Genomic DNA, 24,289 nt, shown 5'->3' with positions numbered 1-24,289 from the left:
GAAGTTTAAGGAGCCGACAGCCATTCAGGCTCAAGGATTCCCACTCGCCCTCAGTGGGAGAGACATGGTGGGCATTGCTCAGACCGGCTCAGGAAAGACTCTGTCGGTGAGACATTTTTTCAATAAAATGCTTTTTTAAAGGCCTACTGAAAGCCACTACTAGCGACCACGCAGTCTGATAGTTTATATATCAATGATGAAATCTTAACATTATAACACATGCCAATACGGCCGGGTTAACTTATAAAGTGACATTTTAAATTTGCCGCTAAACTTCCGGTTCGAAACGCCTCTGAGGATGACGTATGCGCGTGACGTAGCCCGGCGAACACGGGTATGCCTTCCACATTGAAGCCAATACGAAAAAGCTCTGTTTTCATTTCATAATTCCACAGTATTCTGGACATCTGTGTTTGTGAATCTGTTTCAATCATGTTCATTGCATTATGAAGAAGGAAGCTGAGCAAGCAAAGAAGAAAGTTGTCGGTGCGAAATGGACGTATTTTTCGAACGTAGTCAGCCACAACAGTACACAGCCGGCGCTTCTTTGTTTACATTCCCGAAAGATGCAGTCAAGATGGAAGAACTCGGATAACAGAGACTCTAACCAGGAGGACTTTTGACTTCGATACACAGACGCCTGTAGAGAACTGGGACAACACAGAGTCTTACCAGGATTACTTTGATTTGGATGACAAAGACGCAGACGTGCTACTGTGAGTATGCAGCTTTGGCTTCTAAACATTTGATCGCTTGACCGTATGTGCGCAACTTTTTTTTGCGCATGTACGTAACTTTTTAAAAATATATAAGCTTTATGAACCTTGGGTTAGGTGAACAGTCTTTTGGGCTGAGTGATTGTGTGTGTTGATCGGGTGTTTGAATTGTATTGGCGTGTTCTATGGAGCTAGGAGCTAGCATAGGAGCTAGGAGCTAGCATAACACGTACCGTACGTGCGCGTCACGTACGTAACTTTTTAAAAATATATAAGCTTTATGAACCTTGGGTTAGGTGAACGGTCTTTTGGGCTGAGTGATTGTGTGTGTTGATCAGGTGTTTGAATTGTATTGGCGTGTTCTATGGAGCTAGGAGCTAGCAGAGGAGCTAGCATAACAAACACGCAGGTGTTATTATGCAGGATTAATTTGTGTCATATTAAATATAAGCCTGGTTGTGTTGTGGCTAATAGAGTATATATATGTCTTGTGTTTATTTACTGTTGTAGTCATTCCCAGCTGAATATCAGGTACCGTGAGTATGCAGCCTTGGCTGCTAAACATTTGACAACTTGACCGTATGTGCGCGTCACGTACGTAACTTTTAAAAAATATATAAGCTTTATGAACCTTGGGTTAGGTGAACGGTCTTTTGGGCTGAGTGATTGTGTGTGTTGATCAGGTGTTTGAATTGTATTGGCGTGTTCTATGGAGCTAGGAGCTAGCAGAGGAGCTAGGAGCTAGCATAACAAACACGCAGGTGTTATTATGCAGGATTAATTTGTGTCATGTTAAATATAAGCCTGGTTGTGTTGTGGCTAATAGAGTATATATATGTCTTGTGTTTATTTACTGTTGTAGTCATTCCCAGCTGAATATCAGGTACCGTGAGTATGCAGCCTTGGCTGCTAAACATTTGACAACTTGACCGTATGTGCGCGTCACGTACGTAACTTTTAAAAAATATATAAGCTTTATGAACCTTGGGTTAGGTGAACGGTCTTTTGGGCTGAGTGATTGAGTGTGTTGATCAGGTGTTTGAATTGTATTGGCGTGTTCTATGGAGCTAGGAGCTAGCAGAGGAGCTAGGAGCTAGCATAACAAACACGCAGGTGTTTTTATGCAGGATTAATTTGTGTCATATTAAATATAAGCCTGGTTGTGTTGTGGCTAATAGAGTATATATATGTCTTGTGTTTATTTACTGTTGTAGTCATTCCCAGCTGAATATCAGGTACCGTGAGTATGCAGCCTTGGCTGCTAAACATTTGACAACTTGACCGTATGTGCGCGTCACGTACGTAACTTTTAAAAAATATATAAGCTTTATGAACCTTGGGTTAGGTGAACGGTCTTTTGGGCTGAGTGATTGTGTGTGTTGATCAGGTGTTTGAATTGTATTGGCGTGTTCTATGGAGCTAGGAGCTAGCAGAGGAGCTAGGAGCTAGCATAACAAACACGCAGGTGTTATTATGCAGGATTAATTTGTGTCATGTTAAATATAAGCCTGGTTGTGTTGTGGCTAATAGAGTATATATATGTCTTGTGTTTATTTACTGTTGTAGTCATTCCCAGCTGAATATCAGGTACCGTGAGTATGCAGCCTTGGCTGCTAAACATTTGACAACTTGACCGTATGTGCGCGTCACGTACGTAACTTTTAAAAAATATATAAGCTTTATGAACCTTGGGTTAGGTGAACGGTCTTTTGGGCTGAGTGATTGTGTGTGTTGATCAGGTGTTTGAATTGTATTGGCGTGTTCTATGGAGCTAGGAGCTAGCAGAGGAGCTAGGAGCTAGCATAACAAACACGCAGGTGTTTTTATGCAGGATTAATTTGTGTCATATTAAATATAAGCCTGGTTGTGTTGTGGCTAATAGAGTATATATATGTCTTGTGTTTATTTACTGTTGTAGTCATTCCCAGCTGAATATCAGGTCACCCCCGGCTCTCACAGCATCTTCCCTATCTGAATAGCTTCAACTCCCCACTAGTCCTTCACTTGCACTTTACTCATCCACAAATCTTTCATCCTCGCTCAAATTAATGGGGAAATTGTCGCTTTCTCGGTCCGAATCTCTCTCACTTCATGCGGCCATCATTGTAAACAATAGGGAACTTTGCGTATATGTTCAACTGACTACGTCACGCTACTTCCGGTAGGTGCAAGCCTTTTTTTTATCAGATACCAAAAGTTGCAATCTTTATCGTCGATGTTCTATACTAAATCCTTTCAGCAAAAATATGGCAATATCGCGAAATGATCAAGTATGACACATAGAATAGATCTGCTATCCCCGTTTAAATAAAAAAAATTCATTTCAGTAGGCCTTTAAGCATTCATGCAAAAAATGAACATGAACTATGACAGACTTATTGTATTGAAAAGTAGCTAAATGGGTAACTGAAATTGCAGTGTGCAACATTTGAGCTCTGTGAAGGCAGATTTTTTGTACATAACATTTGTGTGCACGGTATGAAATGTCGCCTGTTTGTGGTACCGTATTTTTCGGACTATAAGGCGCACTTAAAATCCTTTCATTTCCTCAAAAATTGACAGTGCGCCTTATAACCCGGTGCACCTAATGTATGGAATAATTCTGGTTGTGCTTGCCGACCTCGAAGCTATTTTATTTGGTACATAGTGTAATGATAAGTGTGACCAGTAGATGGCAGTCACACATAAGAGATACGTGTGGACTGCAAGATGACGCCAGTAAACAACACCAAAGCTTTAATTGTCCCATTCAGAATATAGAACATTACACACGGCACTCAAAAATCTGTCAAAATGTTTTAGTACGACTTTGTTAAGCTATGAAGCCGCACCGCTTGATGGATTATCGGAGCATTACGGCTACCATAGTCAGACGTACTGTGCTTCAACATATGAGTATTATTATGGTGTGTGTACAAGAACCCCAAAATGGCACCTATTAGCATATTATCTGGCTTTTTATTTGGCAATATTATGCAAAATCAACTTTTCTTACCTTATGTGTATTTGGGATCTGCATAAGTCCTGAAAATTTGCGCAAGTCCGCCTTTGTAGTCCGTGCCGACACCGTAGTCGATAAGCTTCTTCCATTTTCTCTATCTTCTTGTTATGTGACATTCATCCTCCGCTGTTGCCATTTCTAATATAAAGTAGTGTAAAGTTCTTACTTATATCTGTCAGTAAACTCGCCATGAAAGCGCTAAAACATACCGGCGTAGTGACTTTACATTATTCACCCAAGGAACTTTCCGGTCGGACAGTTTTTCACGGGACACATTATTGATTGAATGTCATTACCTCCATCTTTTGACACTTCTTCCACTCCCGTCCTTGCACGCTACACCGCTACAACAAAGATGACGGTGAGAAGACGCTGTCCAAGTGGAGGCACGTAAATAAGACCGCCCACAAAACGGCGCATCCTGAAGCAACTGTCAGAAAGCGACTTAAAGATGATGCAACATTTTGAGCAAAGAAGCACCATTACATGTTATGTAGACCACAAGGAAGTCTTTTACATTTAGAAAATAATAATATGACCCCTTTAATGCGCCTAATTAACCAGTGCGCCTTTTGTATGAAAATAGACCTGTATAGACACACTCATCGACAGTGTGCCTTATAATCCGGTGCGTCCTGTGGTCCGGAAAGTACGGTACAAAGAATGTATTATTATTTTCGTAGGAATGAAAGTAATTCTTCCCTTCTTTGTGTTTTCACAGTATCTCCTGCCTGCCATTGTGCACATCAACCACCAGTCCTACTTGGAGCGTGGAGATGGACCCGTTGTGAGTAGCCTGTACAGAATCAGGCTTGTTCAATATTCTGAAATAAATTTAGAATGACCCCCAAAGTCCAATTCCATGAATTTGAATTGTGAAACATGTGGGGTGGAGCCAATTTAATTAAAATTCCAGTTCTTCAAATGAATTTTGTACAAGCCTGATAGAAGTACGGAATAAATTGACATATTGTTTTGCCTTCAACGGCAATTGTAATGCATGTTACCCTCCGGGTTCTCATAGTATTTTTGTGTACCGTGTAGTGCTTGATCCTTGCCCCCACGAGAGAACTGGCGCAGCAGGTCCAGCAGGTGGCGCATGACTATGGGAAATCATCTCGCATCAAAAGCACTTGTGTGTATGGGGGCGCTCCCAAAGGACCCCAGATTCGAGACCTGGAGAGAGGTACTGACCGTGGACTTGTCTTACTGTTCAATTGTTAAGTGATGTAGTTGGGTTTGTGTAAGGCAACACAAATATATTGGACCTATGTTTCCCTTCTAAGGGGTTGAAATCTGCATTGCCACTCCGGGCCGTCTGATTGACTTCCTTGAGGCGGGAAAGACCAACCTGGAGCGCTGCACATATTTGGTACTGGATGAGGCTGACCGCATGCTGGACATGGGATTTGAACCGCAGATTCGCAAAATTGTGGACCAGATCAGGGTAAGACCTTTAATATACTCTATTATCTAATGGGATTGTGAATTTAAAAGGCAGAAAAAACATGTTTGATGTTGGGCTGGGGGATATAGCTGAAGTGTTCTGTATCGTCGATATCGATAATTATTGGTATTTTTTTTAGAAAATAAGGACCAAATTGTAAAAAATTGTATTTAAATTGTAACTTGTGGCTTGCACAGCCCTTTGAGACACTTGTGATTTAGGGCTATATAAATAAACATTGATTGATTGATTGATTGAACTTCCTCTGATTATAATCCCTCAGCTATCAAGGCAGAAAGGAAATGTCAACACAAGCATGGAAAACACTCAATATAAACACAATTGTAAAATCACATTGAACACTTAACAATAAGATCTTAAAGTGAAGGTGCCAAAATAAGGAACATGTAAGAAATGGTTCATAAAGTGTAAGAAAATAGTGCAAGGTGTAAAAATATAAACAGAGAGAAACTATTTTCTGCAGGTTTAGTGGCAGGAAGTTACAGCTGTGCTCTAAAGGGTGAGCGCGGCTAAGGTGGTGTGGTATTAGCGGTCTTGCCTTGCATCATTTACAGACCACATTGATCTGACTACGGTCCTTTTGGAAAAAAATCTAAAAACTGCCATACTGTCCAGGAGACTTCCTGCTGTATCTGCAATTTCTTCATTTTTACTTTCTCTTCTCACTCCGTGCACAGAATTAAACGCAAGACAACAAGATGCTCCAAGCATACCTAATAGTTGATACTGTTACCTGATTGGCTGTTAACGCGTTACTCCCACTGATCAGTGATCACTGCCTGCGTTGCTCGCTCACCAGAGAGCGAGTGTCTTTGTCCATGCAACCAACCTTGCTTCCATACTTTTAGTTTCTTCCGACAAAATAAAAAAATTTTTTTTTTATTGATATTGATTACGTCTTAATCGCGATATAGATATTGTTGTATTGCCCGGCGCTAGTTCCACCTTTTCAAAGATTGAATTGTGCAATATCCAGCCGGATAGACAGACGCTGATGTGGAGCGCCACCTGGCCCAAAGAGGTGCGCCAGCTGGCTGAAGACTTCCTTAAAGACTACGTGCAGATTAACGTCGGAGCCCTTGAGCTCAGTGCCAACCACAACATCCTCCAGATAGTGGACGTGTGCATGGATAGCGAAAAGGACCGCAAGTAAACTACTCTCCAAATAGCTGGTCGGTGTTTGTTTGTACTTGTGTGTTTACATCTCTTCTTACCCTCAGGCTGATCCAGCTGATGGAGGAGATCATGGCCGAAAAAGAGAACAAGACCATCATCTTTGTGGAGACCAAGAAGCGGTGCGATGACCTCACACGTAGGATGAGACGCGATGGGTGAGCTGAGGACGCTGTCACCTGTTACTCTTAACGACACAGGAAGTATCAAGAGCGCTCCACCAACCTGGGTTGCTGCTTTGCCTTGTAGGTGGCCGGCCATGTGCATTCACGGAGACAAAAGCCAACCGGAGAGGGACTGGGTGTTGTCAGGTACAACAAAGCGTTACAATACTAGAGTTTATATACTCACCGGCTACAACATTCAGCCTAAAGATAAGATAAGAACTGTACTCGTGCTCGTACACACGCCTCTCAGTATGCACAGTAGTTGCTTCATCTTCATGTTTTCAAATCAAATTAATTGGTCAATGGTTGCAGTTGTAATCAGGTCGCATCTTGGACATATGTTTGTTGAAACTGTCAACCATTTACCATATCAATCAAACTTTATTCATATCACACTTTTCATGCTCCTGCAAGTTGCAACACAAAGTGCTTTCGACGCCCTAAAAGAGAAAACATGCAGCAAACACACACGGCACCTTCGACAATAACAAAACATGGCATTGCCTCCTTTGGGGTGTTAAACGTGGTGCAAAGTGACTTAGGTTGTAGAGCGGCCGTGCCAGCAACTTGAGGGTTCCAAGTTCGATTCCAGCTTGCGCCATCCTGCCTGCATCAGTGCTGTCGTGTCCTTGGGCAAGACACTCGACCCACTTTGCTCCCAGTGTCACCCACACGGGTTTAAATGTAGCTTAACCACGTAGGTCATGTGGTTTCACTATGGAAAGTGCTTTGAGTCTCTTGAGAAAAAGCGCTAAAACTGGGTAACACATGGCACACTGACAAGGCGTAACCTAGATTACTATAACAATCTACAAGGTTAACACAGTTCGCTTCTCTTTCTTCCCCTCCATTTATCTGCTTTCTTTTGTAATCCAAGTTATCATTACATATATGTATTGTTGCATTTGAAATAATTGTATTGTTGTCAATAGAGATAATTATTGTTATTATCAATAGTGGTATTGGTATTGCTCCATTTGTTGTGTAATAATGTTCATTGTCATTTTTGTGTCATTATTATTTACTTCACTAACTTCCTCTCTTGCTTTCACTTTTACTATCATATTTGTACATATTCTATTTGCTGATCCTTTTCTGTTGTTGTTGTTGTTGTTGTCTCTTTGTCTTCTCCCCCTCTTGTCCCAGCAATTTCCCCCTTTGTCTTCCTTTTCTTCTCCTTCTATCCCCTCCTGCTGAGGTCCGCCTGCGCCAAATAACAATATAAATACAATTGATCAAGTCAAATACAAATATGGCAACAAGAGAAGTATCCCACACTTCTCTTTTGTAAAGTAAATCTGTACAGCAGATATAAATCATCTACATCAACAATATGATTTGCCTAAGTAGCTGGACAGGACAAAAAAGTGCTATATACACTACCGTTCAAAAGTTTGGGGTCACATGTAAATGTCCTTATTTTTGAAGGAAAAGCACTGTACTTTTCAATGAAGATAACTTGAAACTAGTCTTAACTTGAAAGAAATACACTCTATACATTGCTAATGTGCTAAATGACTATTCTAGCTGCAAATGTCTGCTTTTTGGTGCAATATCTACATAGGTGTATAGAGGCCCATTTCCAGCAACTATCACTCCAGTGTTCTAATGGTACAATGTGTTTGCTCATTGGCTCAGAAGGCTAATTGATGATTAGAAAACCCTTGTGCAATCATGTTCACACATCTGAAAAAACTTTAGCTCGTTACAGAAGCTACAAAACTGACCTTCCTTTGAGCAGATTGAGTTTCTGGAGCATCACATTTGTGGGGTCAATTAAACACTCAAAATGGCCAGAAAAAGAGAACTTTCATCTGAAACTCGACAATCTATTCTTGTTCTTAGAAATGAAGGCTATTCCACTAAATTGTTTGGGTGACCCCAAACTTTTGAACAGTAGTGTAATTTAAAAAAGAATGCAAAAAAACCTCAGTGATAATAGTATTAACAGCAATAAATAGAATAGAAAAAAATCTAAATAAAAATTATGAACAGAAGCAGAATCTAAAATGATCGATTAAAGACTTTTATTAATCTTATTTATAAATATTCCTGGTCTCTGCAGTCCTGAGGCTCTGCGGCGGAATGTTCCACAGGTATGGGAGGGGGTCATAGTGGATAAATATCTCCGCAAGCCCTCCATGGTTTAAATTCAAAATTTCGGCACTTATGGGATTCTAAATACACAAAAACAGGTGCCAACAACAGACAAAAAAGTGGATTTGGCATAATATGACCCCTTTAAAACTTTTCTATACCCCAAAAATGTGAAAATTAAAAACAATAATAAAACAGTGAGCAGCTATAGATTTGGCATGAAATCATGGTGTGTCTCTGACCGTGTCAATCGTAACTCAGTGTTATCTTTGCAAAGTCAGAATGTTCAGATCTTGTGTTTGATTCTATACTCAACAAAAATATAAATGCAACACTTTTGTTTTTGCTCCCATTTTTCAAAGATCTAAATCCTAAAACGTTTACTGTATACACAAAAGACCTCATCCATCCATTTTCTACCGCTTAATCCCTTCGGGGTCGTGGGGGGCACTGGAGCCTATCTCAGCTACAATCGGGCGGAAGGCGGGGTACACCCTGGACAAGTCGCCACCTCATCACAGGGCCAACACAGATAGACAGACAACATTCACACACTAGGGACCATTTAGTGTTGCCAATCAACCTATCCCCGGGTGCATGTCTTTGGAGGTGGGAGGGGCCTATCCCCGGGTGCATGTCTTTGGAGGTGGGAGGAAGCCGGAGTACCCGGAGGGAACCCACGCAGTCACGGGGAGAACATGCAAACTCCACACAGAAAGATCCCGATGCCGGGATTGAACCCAGGACTGCTAAGGACCTTCGTATTGTGAGGCAGACGCACTAACCCCTCCTCCACCGTGCTGCCCACACAAAATACCTATTTCTCTCAAATATTATTAGCAAATCTGTCTAAATCTGTGTTAGTGAGCATTTCTTCTTTGCCAAGTTAATCCATCCCAACTTGATTAATCAGCAAGATTATTGCACATGTGTGGAGGAGATCATGGCCGAATAAAAGGCCACTCTGAAAAGTGCAGTTTTGCAGTATGTGCTGTGACCACCATTTTCCTCCCGCAGTGCAACACATCTTGGCATAGAGTTGATCAGGGTGTTGATTGTGGCCTGTGGAATGTTGGTCCACTCCTCTTCAATGGCTGTGCCAAGTTGCTGGATATTGGCAGGAAGTGGAACACGCCGATCCACAGCATCCCAAACATGCTCAATGGCTGACATGTCCGGTGAATATGCTGGCCATGCAAGAACTGGAATGTTATCAGCTTTCGGGAATTGTTTACCTTGCAACATTGGGCCGTGCATTGTCACACTGCAACATGAGGTGATGGTTCCGGCTGAATAGCACAACAATGGGCCTCTGGATCTTGTCACGTTATCTCTGTGCGTTCAAAATGTCATCAATAAAATTAACTTTGTTGGACTTTGTTGTCCATAACATACGCCTGCCCATACCATAACCCCACCCCCACCATGGGCCACTCCATTCACAACAGCGAACCGCTCTCCACACGCTGTCTGTTATCTGCCCTGAACAGTGAAAACCGAGATTCATCCGTGAAGAGCACACCTCTCCAACATGCGAAACGCCATCAAAGAGGAGCATTTGCCCACTCCAGTCGGTTACGACTGCATTCGGGTGGAGGCCCCGATGACGACGACGAGCATGCAGATGAGCTTCCTTGAGACGGTTTCTCACATTTTATGCAGACATTTTTTGGTTACGCAAACCAATTGTTGCAGCAGCTGTCCGGGTGGCTGGTCTCAGACGATCATGGAGGTGCACCTGCTGAATGTGGAGGTCCTGGGCTGGTGCGGTTACACGCGCTCTGCGGTTGTGAGGCCGGTTGGATGTACTGCCAAATTCTCTGAAGATCTTTATTAACGTTCAATTAACGGGCAACATCTCTGGTGGACATTCCTGCAGTCAGCATGCCGACTGCACGCTCCCTCAGAACTTGCGACATCTGTGGCCTTGTACTGTGTGATACAACTGCACATTTCAGAGTGGCCTTTTTTGTGGGCACACACGTGCTTTAATCAGCATCTTGATGTGCCACACCTTTGAGGTGGGATAGACTATCTTGGCTAAGAAGAAATGCTCACTAACACAGATTTAGACAGATTTGTCAACAATATTTGAGAGGAATAGGTCTTTAGTGTAGAGAGTCAAAGTTTTACATCTTTGAGTTGAACTCATGAAAAATTAAAGTTAAAAGTTAAAGTACCAATGATTGTCACACACACACGAGGTGTGGCGAAATTTGTCCTCTGCATTTGACCCATCCTCTTGTTCACCCCCTGGGAGGTGAGGGGAGCAGTGGGCAGCAGCGGTGCCGCGCCCGGGAATTATTTTTGGTGATTTAACCCCCAATTCCAACCCTTGATGCTGAGTGCCAAGCAGGTAGGTAATGGGTCCCATTTGTATAGTCTTTGGTATGACTCGGCCGGGGTTTGAACTCACAACCTACCCATCTAAGGGCGGACACGGAGAGCAAAAACAAAAGTGTTGCGTTTCTATATTTGTTCAGTGTAAAAATGTACCTAATGTTGTGGCCGATGACATGAGTGTGTTGATCAACACTGCAGTGTTTTTCTCTCAACACCGTTTCTTTGTGTTTTAGAGTTCCGTAGTGGCAAAGCCCCCATCCTCATCGCTACCGACGTGGCTTCCCGTGGTTTGGGTATGTCCCAAGTGCTCAGACGTCACTCGCACCACACACAAAACATTCTCACAGACTTTTTGTTATCAGTGATACCTGAGCATGTTTGTTGCGAAAGGTGTCGAGTTAGAGATCTGGTCTTGCACAACCATGTGATGCTTTGCTTTGTAGGTCATTGTGTATCTAGGAAGCAAATCATGTTAAAGTTGACTTTAGGTGAGGCCAGTAATGCAGATCGACCTTTAACCTAATTCTGTGTTCATTTGTTTTCTTTTCATTTTCTTTTGTGTGTTTCAAAGTTTCTCTTCTGCCAACTAGAAGTACACAGGCCCTCGGGAGCCTGCAGCCGGACCTAGGCATGACTAATCGAACGCCGACTTTGGGGAGAGAGACGGCCTGGTTGATCACAGTCCTCCGCAGCCATCTCCGCTGCAAAGCCAGAGCCTCTCCCCCCCCTTGCCAGGACACCGACTTCCTGGCTGATCGGGGAGGGGGCTGCCGGGCGTTCAAATTTGATCCGAATGTCTGGCTCCCCTCGGGCCACGGCATCACCCCCCAGTGACGCACTACATCATCAACCAAGCGTGTCCGCACCAGAACAGTCGGATCTCAATTGGCGTTAGAGACACAGTGGTGCGTCACGAGAAGAGCGACACGTCCACCTGGAGCTGAAGGTGGCTGGTGGGCGGCCCTCTGACATGCCCCTCCAGATTCAGCCCCCGACACCACTGGCTGTGGCGGCCGGCCTCTCCCTCTGCGGACGTCATGTCTGGTCCTGGCTGGCAGGAGTCCTGGCCTGGAGGAGTCACCGCTCTGTAAATGTTCTTTCCTTCTTTACTTCCTCCTTCACTCGTCATCTTCCAACTCTTTTCTCTTACGTCCAACTCTTCAACCTGTCTTTGTATGTCCTTTTCCCTTTCTTTAAACCACCTACCAACAGCCCCTTCCGTTCGTGCCTATATAGCAGGGGTGTCCACACCACACTGAAGAACCAAAACATGCAGGGCCAATTTGATGTTTTTCAGTTTTAAAACCAATACAATATTTAGTTTTTTTAAAACATAAGGTTCCCTTTAAATTTGGTAAATGTTAAAGATCCTGTGGACCAGAAAGGGTCTCAGTCATAGAGGTTGAAAAGTAAATCATAGAGATGTCCGATAATATCGGCCTGCCGATATTATCGGCCGATATATGCGTTAAAATGTAATATCGGAAATTATCGGTATCGTTTTTTTTTTATTATCGGTATCGGGTTTTTTTAGTGCACCAACCCAAAAAACCTCCCTCCCCCATTTACACTCATTCACACAAAAGGGTTGTTTCTTTCTGTTATTAATATTCTGCTTCCTACATTATATATCAATATATATCAATACAGTCTGCAAGGGATACAGTCCGTAAGCACACATGATTGTGCGTGCTGCTGCTCCACTAATAGTACTAACCTTTAACAGTTAATTTTACTCATTTTCATTCATTACTAGTTTCTATGTAACTGTTTTTATATTGTTGTACTTTCTTTTTTATTCAAGAAAATGTTTTTAATTTATTTATCTTATTTTACAAATTTTAAAAAAAAAGTACCTTATCTTCACCATACCTGGTTGTCCAAATTAGGCATAATAATGTGTTAATTCCACGACTGCATATATCGGTTGATATCGGTATCGGTTGATATCGGTATCTGTAATTAAAGAGTTGGACAATATCGCATATCGGCAAAAAGCCATTATCGGACATCCCTAGTAAATCTTTTTTTTTTTTTCTTCCTTTAAAGCCTTAATCTCTACATCAAATATAGATATATCCGTCAATATATAGGTTGTTTAAAAAAAAAATGTTTCATGCCCTTTTTAGCAAAGAAAACTGTTTTAGTTGTGGCAAAAACATAAAATATGAAATATTCCCCCCCAAAAAAATTTCCAAATTGAATATTTGATGTCAAGTAATTGGAGGCTTGAAGAGGTCAATAATTCATAACATTGATTTTTGATTCATTATTATTTTTTTAGCAATAACATGTAAAAAAAGACACTGAAGGTCTTGGGGATCCAAAAGGGTCCCACTCCTTAAAGTGTTAAAGAATAAGTCTTTTTTTTTTCTCTACTTTCAATGCTTGAATCTGTACACCAACTTCAGATTGAAGTTTTATTTTATTTTATTTAGTTTTATGCTCAATGAAAACCTTGGTTTTTAATATAGTAAACACACAACATATGCAAAAGTGTAATATTTGATGTGAAGTAATTGAATAGTTCAATAACAACATTGATTTTGATTCATTAATATTTTTGAACAATGACATATTTTTAAAAATACATACACTAAAGGTCTTGGGGATCCAAAAGGGTCCCGCTCATAAAAATATTAACAATAAATCTTTTTTTTTTACATGTACTTTCAATGTTTGAATCTCTAAATCAACTTCAGATCTGACCTCATTTTTTTTATGCTCTTTGTCAAAGAAAACCTTGGTTTTGATACGGCAAAAACACAAACTATGCATTATCAAAGTGTAATATTTGATGTGCAGTATTTGGAACCTTGACTAGGTCAATAATTCACCAACATTGATTTAGTTTCATTGTTAGTTTGTCAGCAAGGACAGTTGAAAAGAAAACAGCCTGCATGACTTTGCGTTATTAGTGTCAACATTTCAACGTTTAGTCATTACAATACTCATGTTTGCGCTTTTATTCCACTTCAGGTTTTTTTTTAGTAATAGTATTTATAGAACTTGCAGGCCGTAAAAAAATAGTTTCAGGCCGCAAACGGCCCCCGGGCCGCACTTTGGACACCCTTGCCTTATAGGCCTTTTAAAGTGTTGGTCTTCATAGCCATGAAAGCAGACCACTGTCAACAGGACTCTACTGACAGGGTCCGTCCACTAAAGACTCTCCCCCTTAGCGTCTGTTTCTTGTTACGTGGGCTCTATGGTAGCACACTCAGGACACGCCCATCAAAGACCCCCCAAAGCCTTACTTAGCTTCTACATGCCATAAACACTAAATGGTGGCAGGTGGGACTGCTTTTGTCCTACGCCTGCAGATCTGCCGTGAGTGGCGAAGGGCTTGGGGGACAGAGGGGTAGTTTTATAGGTCATCACTAGATCTCTGATGCAGGGTAAGTACTGTGACCCCTCTTCCCCTTTTTACCCTCCTCCTCCTCCAGCCTTCATCAGGACATTCCCTCCAATCAACCCTTGGTCCACTGGAATGACAAACAGACCTCAAATCACTTCCCTACCTCTACAATCAATTATTTATGTCTCATTTGTTATTTGTTGCTGGTCAGTGGGCAGGATTTCACATGAGCAAATTATTTTCAGCAAAACTTCCCAATAATTCATGTACAGAATCCCACAGAGGTGTGTACAACCCTCACATTTCAACCAACTCTGTATTTGATCTAGTCAAGGGACAATCCATCCATCTTCCACTTGTCCAAAGTCGGGTTGTGGGGGCAGCAGCCTAAGCAGAGAAGTCCAGACTTCCCTCTCCCTCAACAGACAATACTGTAGAAATTGAACATTGATATCAGGCAAAATTCTGAATTTGGAACGTCAATTCAACTCATTTTGAAGACTTGGAATTAAAGGAAGTGAAATCAATTTATACCAGAGTAGCAAGACAAATTAGGAATGTTTTTGCATGAATACTAAACATATTTTTTTCCACAACTTCCTATGATTTAAAAGTAGTAAACTTTTAGTTTCACACCTACAAAATGTACAATATCCATGACTTTTTGTTTTTAAACCTACAAAATGTACCAAAATGCTAGCATACAAAGTTAGCTCCAAGTTTCTATGACTCTTAGTTCTATACCTACAAAATTGACCAAAATGCTAGCATACAAAGTTAGCTCCAAGTATCTATGACTCTTAGTTCTATACCTACAAAATTGACCAAAATGCTAGCATACAAAGTTAGCTCCAAGTATCTATGACTCTTAGTTCTATACCTACAACATTGACTAAAATGCTAGCATACAAAGTTAGCTCCAAGTATCTATGACTCTTAGTTCTATACCTACAACATTGACTAAAATGCTAGCATACAAAGTTAGCTCCAAGTATCTATGACTCTTAGTTCTATACCTACAACATTGACTAAAATGCTAGCGTACAAAGTTAGCTCCGAGTAACTATGGTAAAATGGTAAATGGGTTGTACTTGTATAGCGCTTTTCTACCTTTTTTTAAGGAACCCAAAGTGCTTTGACACTATGACTATGACTCTTAGTTCTATACCTACAAAAGTGACCAAAATAATAGCACGCCAACTCATAGTAAGCTAGCAAGATTCTACTAAAAGGCATTGATATTGTAACTTCTGAGCACAGAACAAATCAAAGGATTGGTGAAATGTGAGCGGTGTATTTTTGTGAGCTAGTCTACTGTATCGTAAGTGTCTACATAGTCTACTGTATCGTAAGTGTCTACATAGTCTACTGCAGGGGTCACCAACGCGGTGCCCGCGGGCACCAGGTAGCCCGTAAGGACCAGATGAGTAGCCCGCTGGCCTGTTCTAAAAATAGCTCAAATAGCAGCACTTACCAGTGAGCTGCCTCTATTTTTTAAATTGTATTTATTTACTAGCAAGCTGGTCTCGCTTTGCTCGACATTTTTAATTCTAAGAGAGACAAAACTCAAATAGAATTTGAAAATCCAAGAAAATATTTTAAAGACTTGGTCTTCACTTGTTTAAATAAATTCATACATTTTTTACTTTGCTTTTTATAACTTTCAGAAAGACAATTTTAGAGATAAAATACAACCTTAAAAATGATTTTAGGAGTTTTAAACACATATACCTTTTTACCTTTTAAATTCCTTCCTCTTCTTTCCTGACAATTTAAATCAATGTTCAAGTACATTTATTTATTTTATTGTAAATAATAAATACATTTTAATTTAATTTTTCATTTTAGCTTCTGTTTTTTCGACGAATATTTGTGAAATATTTCTTCAAACTTATTATGATTAAAATTCAAAAAAACTATTCTGGCAAATTTAGAAAATCTGTAGAATCAAATTTAAATCTTATTTCAAAGTCTTTTGAATTTCTTTTAAAATTTTTGTTCTGGAAAATCTAGAAGAAATAATGATTTGTCTTTGTTAGAAATATAGCTTGGTCCAATTTGTTATATATTCTAACAAAGTGTAGATTGGATTTTAACCTATTTAAAACATGTCATCAAAATTCTAAAATTAATCTTAATCAGGAAAAATTACAAATGATGTTCCATAAATTATTTTTTGAATTTTTTCAAAAAGATTCAAATTAGCTAGTTTTTCTCTTCTTTTTTTCGGTGGAATTTTGAATTTTAAAGAGTCGAAATTGAAGATAAACTATGTTTCAAAATGTAATTGTCATTTTTTTCGTGTTTTCTCCTCTTTTAAACCGTTCAATTAAGTGTAAATATTAATTATTAATAATAACATAGAGTTAAAGGTAAATTGAGCAAATTGGCTATTTCTGGCAATTTATTGAAGTGTGTATCAAACTGGTAGCCCTTCGCATTAATCACTACCCAAGAAGTAGCTCTTGCTTTCAAAAAGGTTGGTGACCCCTGGTCTACTGTATGGTAAGTGTCCTGGTAGTCTACTGTATCCTAAGTGTCCAGATAGTCTACTGTATCGTAAGTGTCTACATAGTCTACTGTATCGTAAGTGTCCAGATAGTCTACTGTATCGTAAGTGTCCAGATAGTCTACTGTATCGTAAGTGTCATTCCAGTGAAAATGTTTTCCATGGCCGTCATGGAAGTGTAGTTGTGTTTGGCAGGTAAGTGATGGTGTCAGATTGTTACTCCCTTTCAAAATTCACCATTTAGCTTCTGACTATTATTCTTGTTTTTCACCCTTCCTCCAACTTCTCCCGCCACACTGACCCTCTTCAACCCCTTTGTACTGCTCCCAATGTCCCAAAGACGTGGAGGACATCAAGTTTGTCATCAACTATGACTATCCCAACTCCTCGGAGGACTACATCCATCGGATCGGCCGCACGGCCCGCAGCACCAACAAAGGCACGGCGTACACCTTCTTCACGCCGGGGAACATCCGCCAGGCCCGCGAGCTGCTCCGGGTTCTGGAGGAGGCCAGACAGGCCATCAACCCCAAACTGCTGCAGCTGGTGGACACTGGTCGTGGAGGCGGAAGTACGACACACAACTATTACTATCAAGTTCAAAAAGGAATTTCATTAGTGATGCGTCCTTTAGAAATAACTTGCTTAGTGATGACTTTATTTTAAAAGTAACTGAGTTGGATTACAAGTTACTTTATTGGTTACGTTGTGTTGTACAACCCACCTTAACATGCTTATCTTTAGCTGACAAGTCAAAATATGGCCCATCTCTCTCTCCATTCCTGAGCGCTACCGTCATATGCCTGTGCGGGGGCTGTTTGCGTTTTCGATGACTTTGGGGCTGCGTTGTGTGCATTTTGTTGTTTCTTCTCCATGATAAGGGTGAGTCCATAAGGTGCCAAATGGCTGACTCAACAATAGAGCTGTAACGAGAAAGGGTATTAATGATAACTGCGATAAAACGCCCGACGGTTAGTATTACTCTTTAAAATTGAAATGATGGAAAAACTGGGATTGATAATTGCACTTTGATAAACTCACGGCACCAGCAAAAACACTAAGATGAAAACAGGAGACATTAACGCCTTTCCCCATTAAAAAAATACGTACCCCAATCCAAACTCACATAAACACATTGCCATGTGAGTAAGTAATTATGCACATTGAACCTCCAAGCTGTGAGTGACCGGTCCAGACTCCAGGGGCCGTACTTATCAAGCTTCTTAGAATGACTCCTAAGAAGTCTGCTAAGAGTTGACTTAAGAGTAAATAAATTCTTCGCTGAAAGCTGCACTTAAAAGTTAGTTATCAAGCGTCTTACTCACACTTTCAGCGAAGTGTAGGACTGAATCTTAAGTGTCACACTCAGAGCTGAATTACGACATTACTATGTGCCGTAAACACAATTTTAGGTGACGTCATTTCTGTGTCCATAAAAATGACCAATCACGGAAGGGAATCCCTTGTCTAAGAATAAAGAAATATCTTGGAAATATTTAAGTGGACAATGGGAGTGTATATTTTGACAATAAACTACAAAATAATACAAAACAAACTAGTCCCCGCCGGCACTCACGCTACCGCTCCCTCTCTTCTCTCGCCCACACACTCACTGACGTCACTCACCTCACGGCCACACACATACGCTACTGTCATAACATTTTCTTTCCAATTCATTAATTAGACAACTAATTTGAAACTGGTGTGGGTGGCTCTATATATACTAGCCCACTGCAGACACATGCAGAAATCAACAAGGAATCGAAAAGTATTAAATCTGTGACAAAAATAATATCTGCTCTGTCTAAACGATACCGTTTGATCAGCTGCTCGTCATCAAAAAAAAAAAAAACATTGTTCCGTTCCCTGAACGTTGGCGCACGTCTCTCTCGCCTCAGTGCCATCCCCTGCTGGCAACTCCTAACCACTTAAGACACCTCTGAAGGTCTCTTAAATATCGTGGAGAGTAGGAGTGATTCTTAGACTTAAGAACGTTGATAAAAAGCTTTTATTCTTAAGTTTGAGAGTAGGACTAAATTTCGCAAATTCTCAGGACTTAAGTGTAAAATGGCACTCTAAGAAGCTTGATAAGTATGGCCCCAGGATTATCTCCACAAAAATAATAACGCACGGTGATTTGTGGATAAGTAACTTGCATCTGATTACTGGCTTTACTGAAAAACGTGGTCACTGGTTATGATGCCATAACCAAATACTTGCTCCTTGTTCCAGGCGCTCGCCCACGTTTCCGAGGCAGCTCCACCTCCAACAACCCCAACTTGATGTACCAAGACCAGTGCGAGCGGCGAATGGGCGGCACCAAGGACGGCCGCAGCAGCAGCAGCAGCTACGGCCGCGACAGTCGAGGCGGAAGCAGCCGAGACGGGGACCGCCTGGCCTCCTCCTCCTCTTCCTCCTCCTCCTCCTCTTACAGGGATCGCAGCAGCAGGGACGGAGGACGCAGCTACAGCTCCGCCTCCAACCAGAGCAGTGCTAACAGTACCGGCAGTAACCAGTACAGCGCCATGCCGGTGGGGACGGTGACAGCCCCCCCGCCTCTAATGGGCCAGCAGTTCAACACAACCCAGCCTATGATGGCTCACTCCGCCTACCAGTTTGCTCCGCCTCCAGCGCCGCTGCCTGCGGGAAGAAAGTAACTTACACTTCATCCACACCAGCTGATTACACACAAACTGCAAAGTAACTTACACTTCATCCACACCAGCTGATTACACACAAACTGCAAAGTAACTTACACTTCATCCACACCAGCTGATTACACACAAACTGCAAAGTAACTTACACTTCATCCACACCAGCTGATTACACACAAACTGCAAAGTAACTCACACTTCATCCACACCAGTTGATTACACACAAACTGCAAAGTAACTTACACTTCATCCACACCAGCTGATTACACACAAACTGCAAAACATCTTTGTCATCGTTCACGTTCCTCTAGCAGCTGTTTCTAGGTGGGCCTGCTCTTTGGGGAAGTGAGTACCGTCATTTCCTGCTCACTTTATTGTACAAACGTCCTGACACATGAAACATTTACACAGGCTTCGCAAGCACACAGCAGCTGAGCGCTCTCTCTATCCTCATCCTGCACTCTGAAGTCCTCTCTATCCTCATCCTGCACTCTGAAGTCCTCTTTATCCTCATCCTGCACTCTGAAGTCCTCTTTATCCTCATCCTGCACTCTGAAGTCCTCTTTATCCTCATCCTGCACTCTGAAGTCCTCTCCATCCTCATCCTGCACTCTGAAGTCCTCTCTATCCTCATCCTGCACTCTGAAGTCCTCTTTATCCTCATCCTGCACTCTGAAGTCCTCTCTATCCTCATCCTGCACTCTGAAGTCCTCTCTATCCTCATCCTGCACTCTGAAGTCCTCTTCTTCAGAGATAAAAACATATTCTCAGCCTCCTTTTCACTTTCACTTTTGGTACGCCACAATGAACACTCTCGTCATTTCATGTCCAAAGCAGCATTTGAGTCTAGATGTGTAGTGTAGTGTAGTGTAGTGTCGTGTACTGTGTAGTGTCGTGTACTGTGTAGTGTCGTGTAGTGTAGTGTAGTGTCGTGTAGTGTAGTGTCGTGTAGTGTAGTGTAGTGTCGTGTAGTGTAGTGCTGCTTGTGCCTGGGTTTTGTCAAAGACAAGAGACTTTTAGGACCCTTACACATTGTTGGGGCATGCTGGAGACGTCCTTACACCCTCAGCCGTACCTTCTCCAAGTAGGAGGCAAAGATTACTACTTTATATTGTATTTGTCTTTTGCTCACAAGGTTACCCTCCAAATGTGTTTCTTTTATTTGTATCGATGTTATATAAACTGCCTTCTCAAGTATCACAGTCTGGCTTTTGCTCATCTTCCTCCCTCTCCCTGGATTGGACGTTTCACCCCAACCTTCTCACATTTCCCAAAGCAGATATAAACATCTTAAAGACGTCTTTGTCTCTCTTCTTCTTCCTCTCCTTCTTTCTTTCTGTAGCAGCGTTAACTATCATCTGATGTTATTTGACACCTCAAATAAACGCATAAAGTCATTAGCTTTCTCTGGACACTTCCTTATTGAACAGGCGAGGTGAATTCACGTCTGAGCCTTTCCTAACCCCTTGGTGATTGTGGGTCTCTGTTCCGTGTAGGAGTGCTATTTACTCTTTTGATAGCCAGGCCGATCACCTTTAACCTGAAAGCTCCATTGCGTGCATTTCGTCGTGTCTTCGCCATGATGAGGGTGAGTCCATACTGAGATACATGGCCGACTGTTTTAGATTTAATGCGTGAGTCTTCAACGCTTTACAGGCCATGCAAAGACCGCCTACTAAAATTCTGATTGTGTTTTAAATCAAACTGGTCCTAAAGATACCTTGTTAAAGTGCTAAGATATTCAAATAATACTGTATGGCGCCGCTAATAGGTAGCTAATGTTGCGTTTGACCAGATGTTCCTCCAAGTGGGATGTAAAACGCTGGTCAGTCCCAAGTTCCTTAATGACATATAAACTGAACTCAAAAGGTACCACCAAGCATAGAATAGGTATTTTGTAATTTATTGTCAAATATTTGAGAATAGAGACCAGCCTCGAACAACACATACGAATGCTCAGCCCAAGTTGATCTGGCATTCCAAAGGAAAAAGCAACTCTTTTCACACAAAGAAAGCCCCCATCTCCCCCCCCCTCCTCTCAACACTGATAAGAAGAGAGACTTGGGGGTTGTGTTCACATTCCTGATGGTTTACGACCCTGTCTAAACAGGCAATCTGAAGACAAAGAGAAACTAGTATACAGAGTATACATGGAAAATTATGACCTGATTCAAACATGATTATGAATAAAGAAATAGCTCTTAAAGGCCTACTGAAATGAATTTTTTTTATTTAAACGGGGATATCAGATCTATTCTATGTGTCATACTTGATCATTTCGCGATATTGCCATATTTTTGCTGAAAGGATTTAGTATAGAACAACGACGATAAAGATTGCAACTTTTGGTATCTGATAAAAAAAAGGCTAGCCCCTACCGGAAGTAGCGTGACGTAGTCAGTTGAACATATACGCAAAGTTCCCTATTGTTTACAATGATGGCCGCATGAAGTGAGAGAGATTCGGACCGAGAAAGCGACAATTTCCCCATTAATTTGAGCGAGGATGAAAGATTTGTGGATGAGTAAAGTGCAAGTGAAGGACTAGTGGGGAGTTGAAGCTATTCAGATAGGGAAGATGCTGTGAGAGCTGGGGGTGACCTGATATTCAGCTGGGAATGACTACAACAGTAAATAAACACAAGACATATATATACTCTATTAGCCACAACACAACCAGGCTTATATTTAATATGCCACAAATTAATCCTGCATAAAAACACCTACGTGTTTGTTATGCTAGCTCCTATGCTAGCTCCTAGCTCCATAGAACACGCCAATACAATTCAAACACCTGATCAACACACACAATCACTCAGCCCAAAAGACCGTTCACCTAACCCAAGGTTCATAAAGCTTATATATTTTAAAAAGTTACGTACATACGCAAAAAAAAGTTGCGCACATACGGTCAAGCGATCAAATGTTTAGAAGCCAAAGCTGCATACTCACAGTAACACGTCTGCGTCTTTGTCATCCAAATCAAAGTAATCCTGGTAAGAGTCTGTGTTGTCCCAGTTCTCTACAGGCGTCTGTGTTCGAAGTCAAAAGTCCTCCTGGTTAGAGTCTCTGTTATCCGAGTTCTTCCATCTTGACTGCATCTTTCGGGAATGTAAACAAAGAAGCGCCGGCTGTGTACTGTTGTTGCTGACTTCGTTCGAAAAATACGTCCATTTCGCACCGACAACTTTCTTCTTTGCTTGCTCAGCTTCTTTCTCCATAATGCAATGAACATAATTGCAACAGATTCACGAACACAGATGTCCAGAATACTGTGGAATTATGAAATGAAAACAGAGCTTTTTCGTATTGGCTTCAATGTGGAAGGCATACCCGTGTTCCCCGGGCTACGTCACGCGCATACGTCATCCTCAGAGGCGTTTCGAACCGGAAGTTTAGCGGCAAATTTAAAATGTCACTTTATAAGTTAACCCGGCCGTATTGGCATGTGTTATAATGTTAACATTTCATCATTGATATATAAACTATCAGACTGCGTGGTCGGTAGTAGTGGCTTTCAGTAGGCCTTTAAACATATGCATTATCCACAATCCCCCTTCAGATCTTATCCAAAAGATCTCTCCTACGAGAGCAACACCTCTAAAGCACGCCCTACATTAAAGTAGGTGCTGTTTTGGTTTTCGAGCAAGCTATCGATAAACAATCAAACCATAGTTACATGGGAGAGAGAAGGAGGGAGTCAACGTCAATGTCGTCATTGTCAGGGAAGGAAACTAACGGTCCCTGAAAGTCACCACTATGCTTGACCCCCTTCAGTGACATAGCAAGCCCAGAACCAGGGTGGGGTTGACCTTTGACAGCTCTAACAATGATGCGGGTGCATAGAGACCTAGCACAAGGGGCGATAAAGCAACCGCAAGAGGCTATAATGGCCAAGAAAACTCCAATGGAGACCAGGACAGACTTAATTAGGTCAGTCCACCTGCCAAATGTGCTTTGGAGCCAATCTTTAAAGGGGTCAGAGACCCCTGAAACTTCAGTAAGTTCCTTAGACAGGGCCTGGAGGCCCTCTAAGGCCCTCTGAACTGAGCCATCTATCAGTGTGGTGCACCAGGAAGGGTTAATGTCACCCAATTTGTTGGGGGACGAAGAGGGTCCTATGAATTGAAAACACGTGTAATTCAGCTTTTGGGCCACAAATGGAAGAAGTCGGGTGGAATTGTCAACAGGAGGGTACACACTAGCCAACAAATCGCACCCTGGTGGCGTGGGTTCAGAGAACAAGGAAATAAGACAGTTTGAGCCATTTATGTCAGTCAACTTAAAAGGGGCGGGGTAAGTGTGGGGAAAAGGACGTCCAGCGGAACAAGCAACACAGTCACCCAGGTTTTGGCATCCACCTGAGCCACAGGTTTACCTGTACCCGCTCCTAAGGTCAAAGTTACCAGGCCTTCGGTGGTGATGTCATTAGCACGCACAGATGTGAGAGCCTTTGAAACACCACCAAGGTGGGGTGGTACTTTAGGTGCTACAGAGGGTGTAGAGGTAGTTAACGCCCCCAAGCATAGAATAGGTATTTTGTAATTTATTGTCAAATATTTGAGAATAGAGACCAGCCTCGAACAACACATACAAATGCGTAGCCCAAGTTGATCTGGCATTCCAAAGGAAAAAGCAACTCTTTTCACACAAAGAAAGCCCCCCCCCCCCTCTCAACACTGATAAGAAGGGAGACTTGGGGGTTGTGTTCACATTCCTGATGGTTTACGACCCTGTCTAAACAGGCAATCTGAAGACAAAGAGAAACTAGTATACAGAGTATACATGGAAAATTATGAGCTGATTC

At 41.7% G+C, this 24,289-nt stretch overlaps 1 protein-coding gene across 2 annotated transcripts in view; it reads left to right on the top strand.

Moving 5' to 3' along the window:
• The window catches only part of LOC133642538 (probable ATP-dependent RNA helicase DDX17), a 23,963-nt gene extending 3,821 nt beyond the window's left edge, over window positions 1–20,142 (top strand). For both annotated transcript variants that reach the window (XM_062036782.1, XM_062036781.1), the window contains exons 4-13: window positions 1–106; window positions 4,439–4,504; window positions 4,762–4,903; window positions 5,004–5,164; window positions 6,162–6,334; window positions 6,406–6,516; window positions 6,608–6,669; window positions 11,199–11,258; window positions 17,170–17,400; window positions 19,062–20,142. The exon at window positions 1–106 is cut by the window's left edge and continues 28 nt beyond it. In XM_062036782.1, the coding sequence (XP_061892766.1) occupies window positions 1–106; window positions 4,439–4,504; window positions 4,762–4,903; window positions 5,004–5,164; window positions 6,162–6,334; window positions 6,406–6,516; window positions 6,608–6,669; window positions 11,199–11,258; window positions 17,170–17,400; window positions 19,062–19,486 (1,537 nt within the window). In that variant the 3' untranslated portion in view covers window positions 19,487–20,142. The remainder of the gene's footprint in view (window positions 107–4,438; window positions 4,505–4,761; window positions 4,904–5,003; window positions 5,165–6,161; window positions 6,335–6,405; window positions 6,517–6,607; window positions 6,670–11,198; window positions 11,259–17,169; window positions 17,401–19,061) is intronic.
• Window positions 20,143–24,289: the final 4,147 nt, after the last annotated feature.

The sequence above is a fragment of the Entelurus aequoreus genome, linkage group LG25 (genome assembly GCF_033978785.1).
Source record: "Entelurus aequoreus isolate RoL-2023_Sb linkage group LG25, RoL_Eaeq_v1.1, whole genome shotgun sequence".
NCBI classification, from domain to species: domain Eukaryota; kingdom Metazoa; phylum Chordata; class Actinopteri; order Syngnathiformes; family Syngnathidae; genus Entelurus; species Entelurus aequoreus.
Note: the sequence above shows the minus strand (reverse complement) of the source record. Positions and strands in the feature narration are given on the sequence as shown.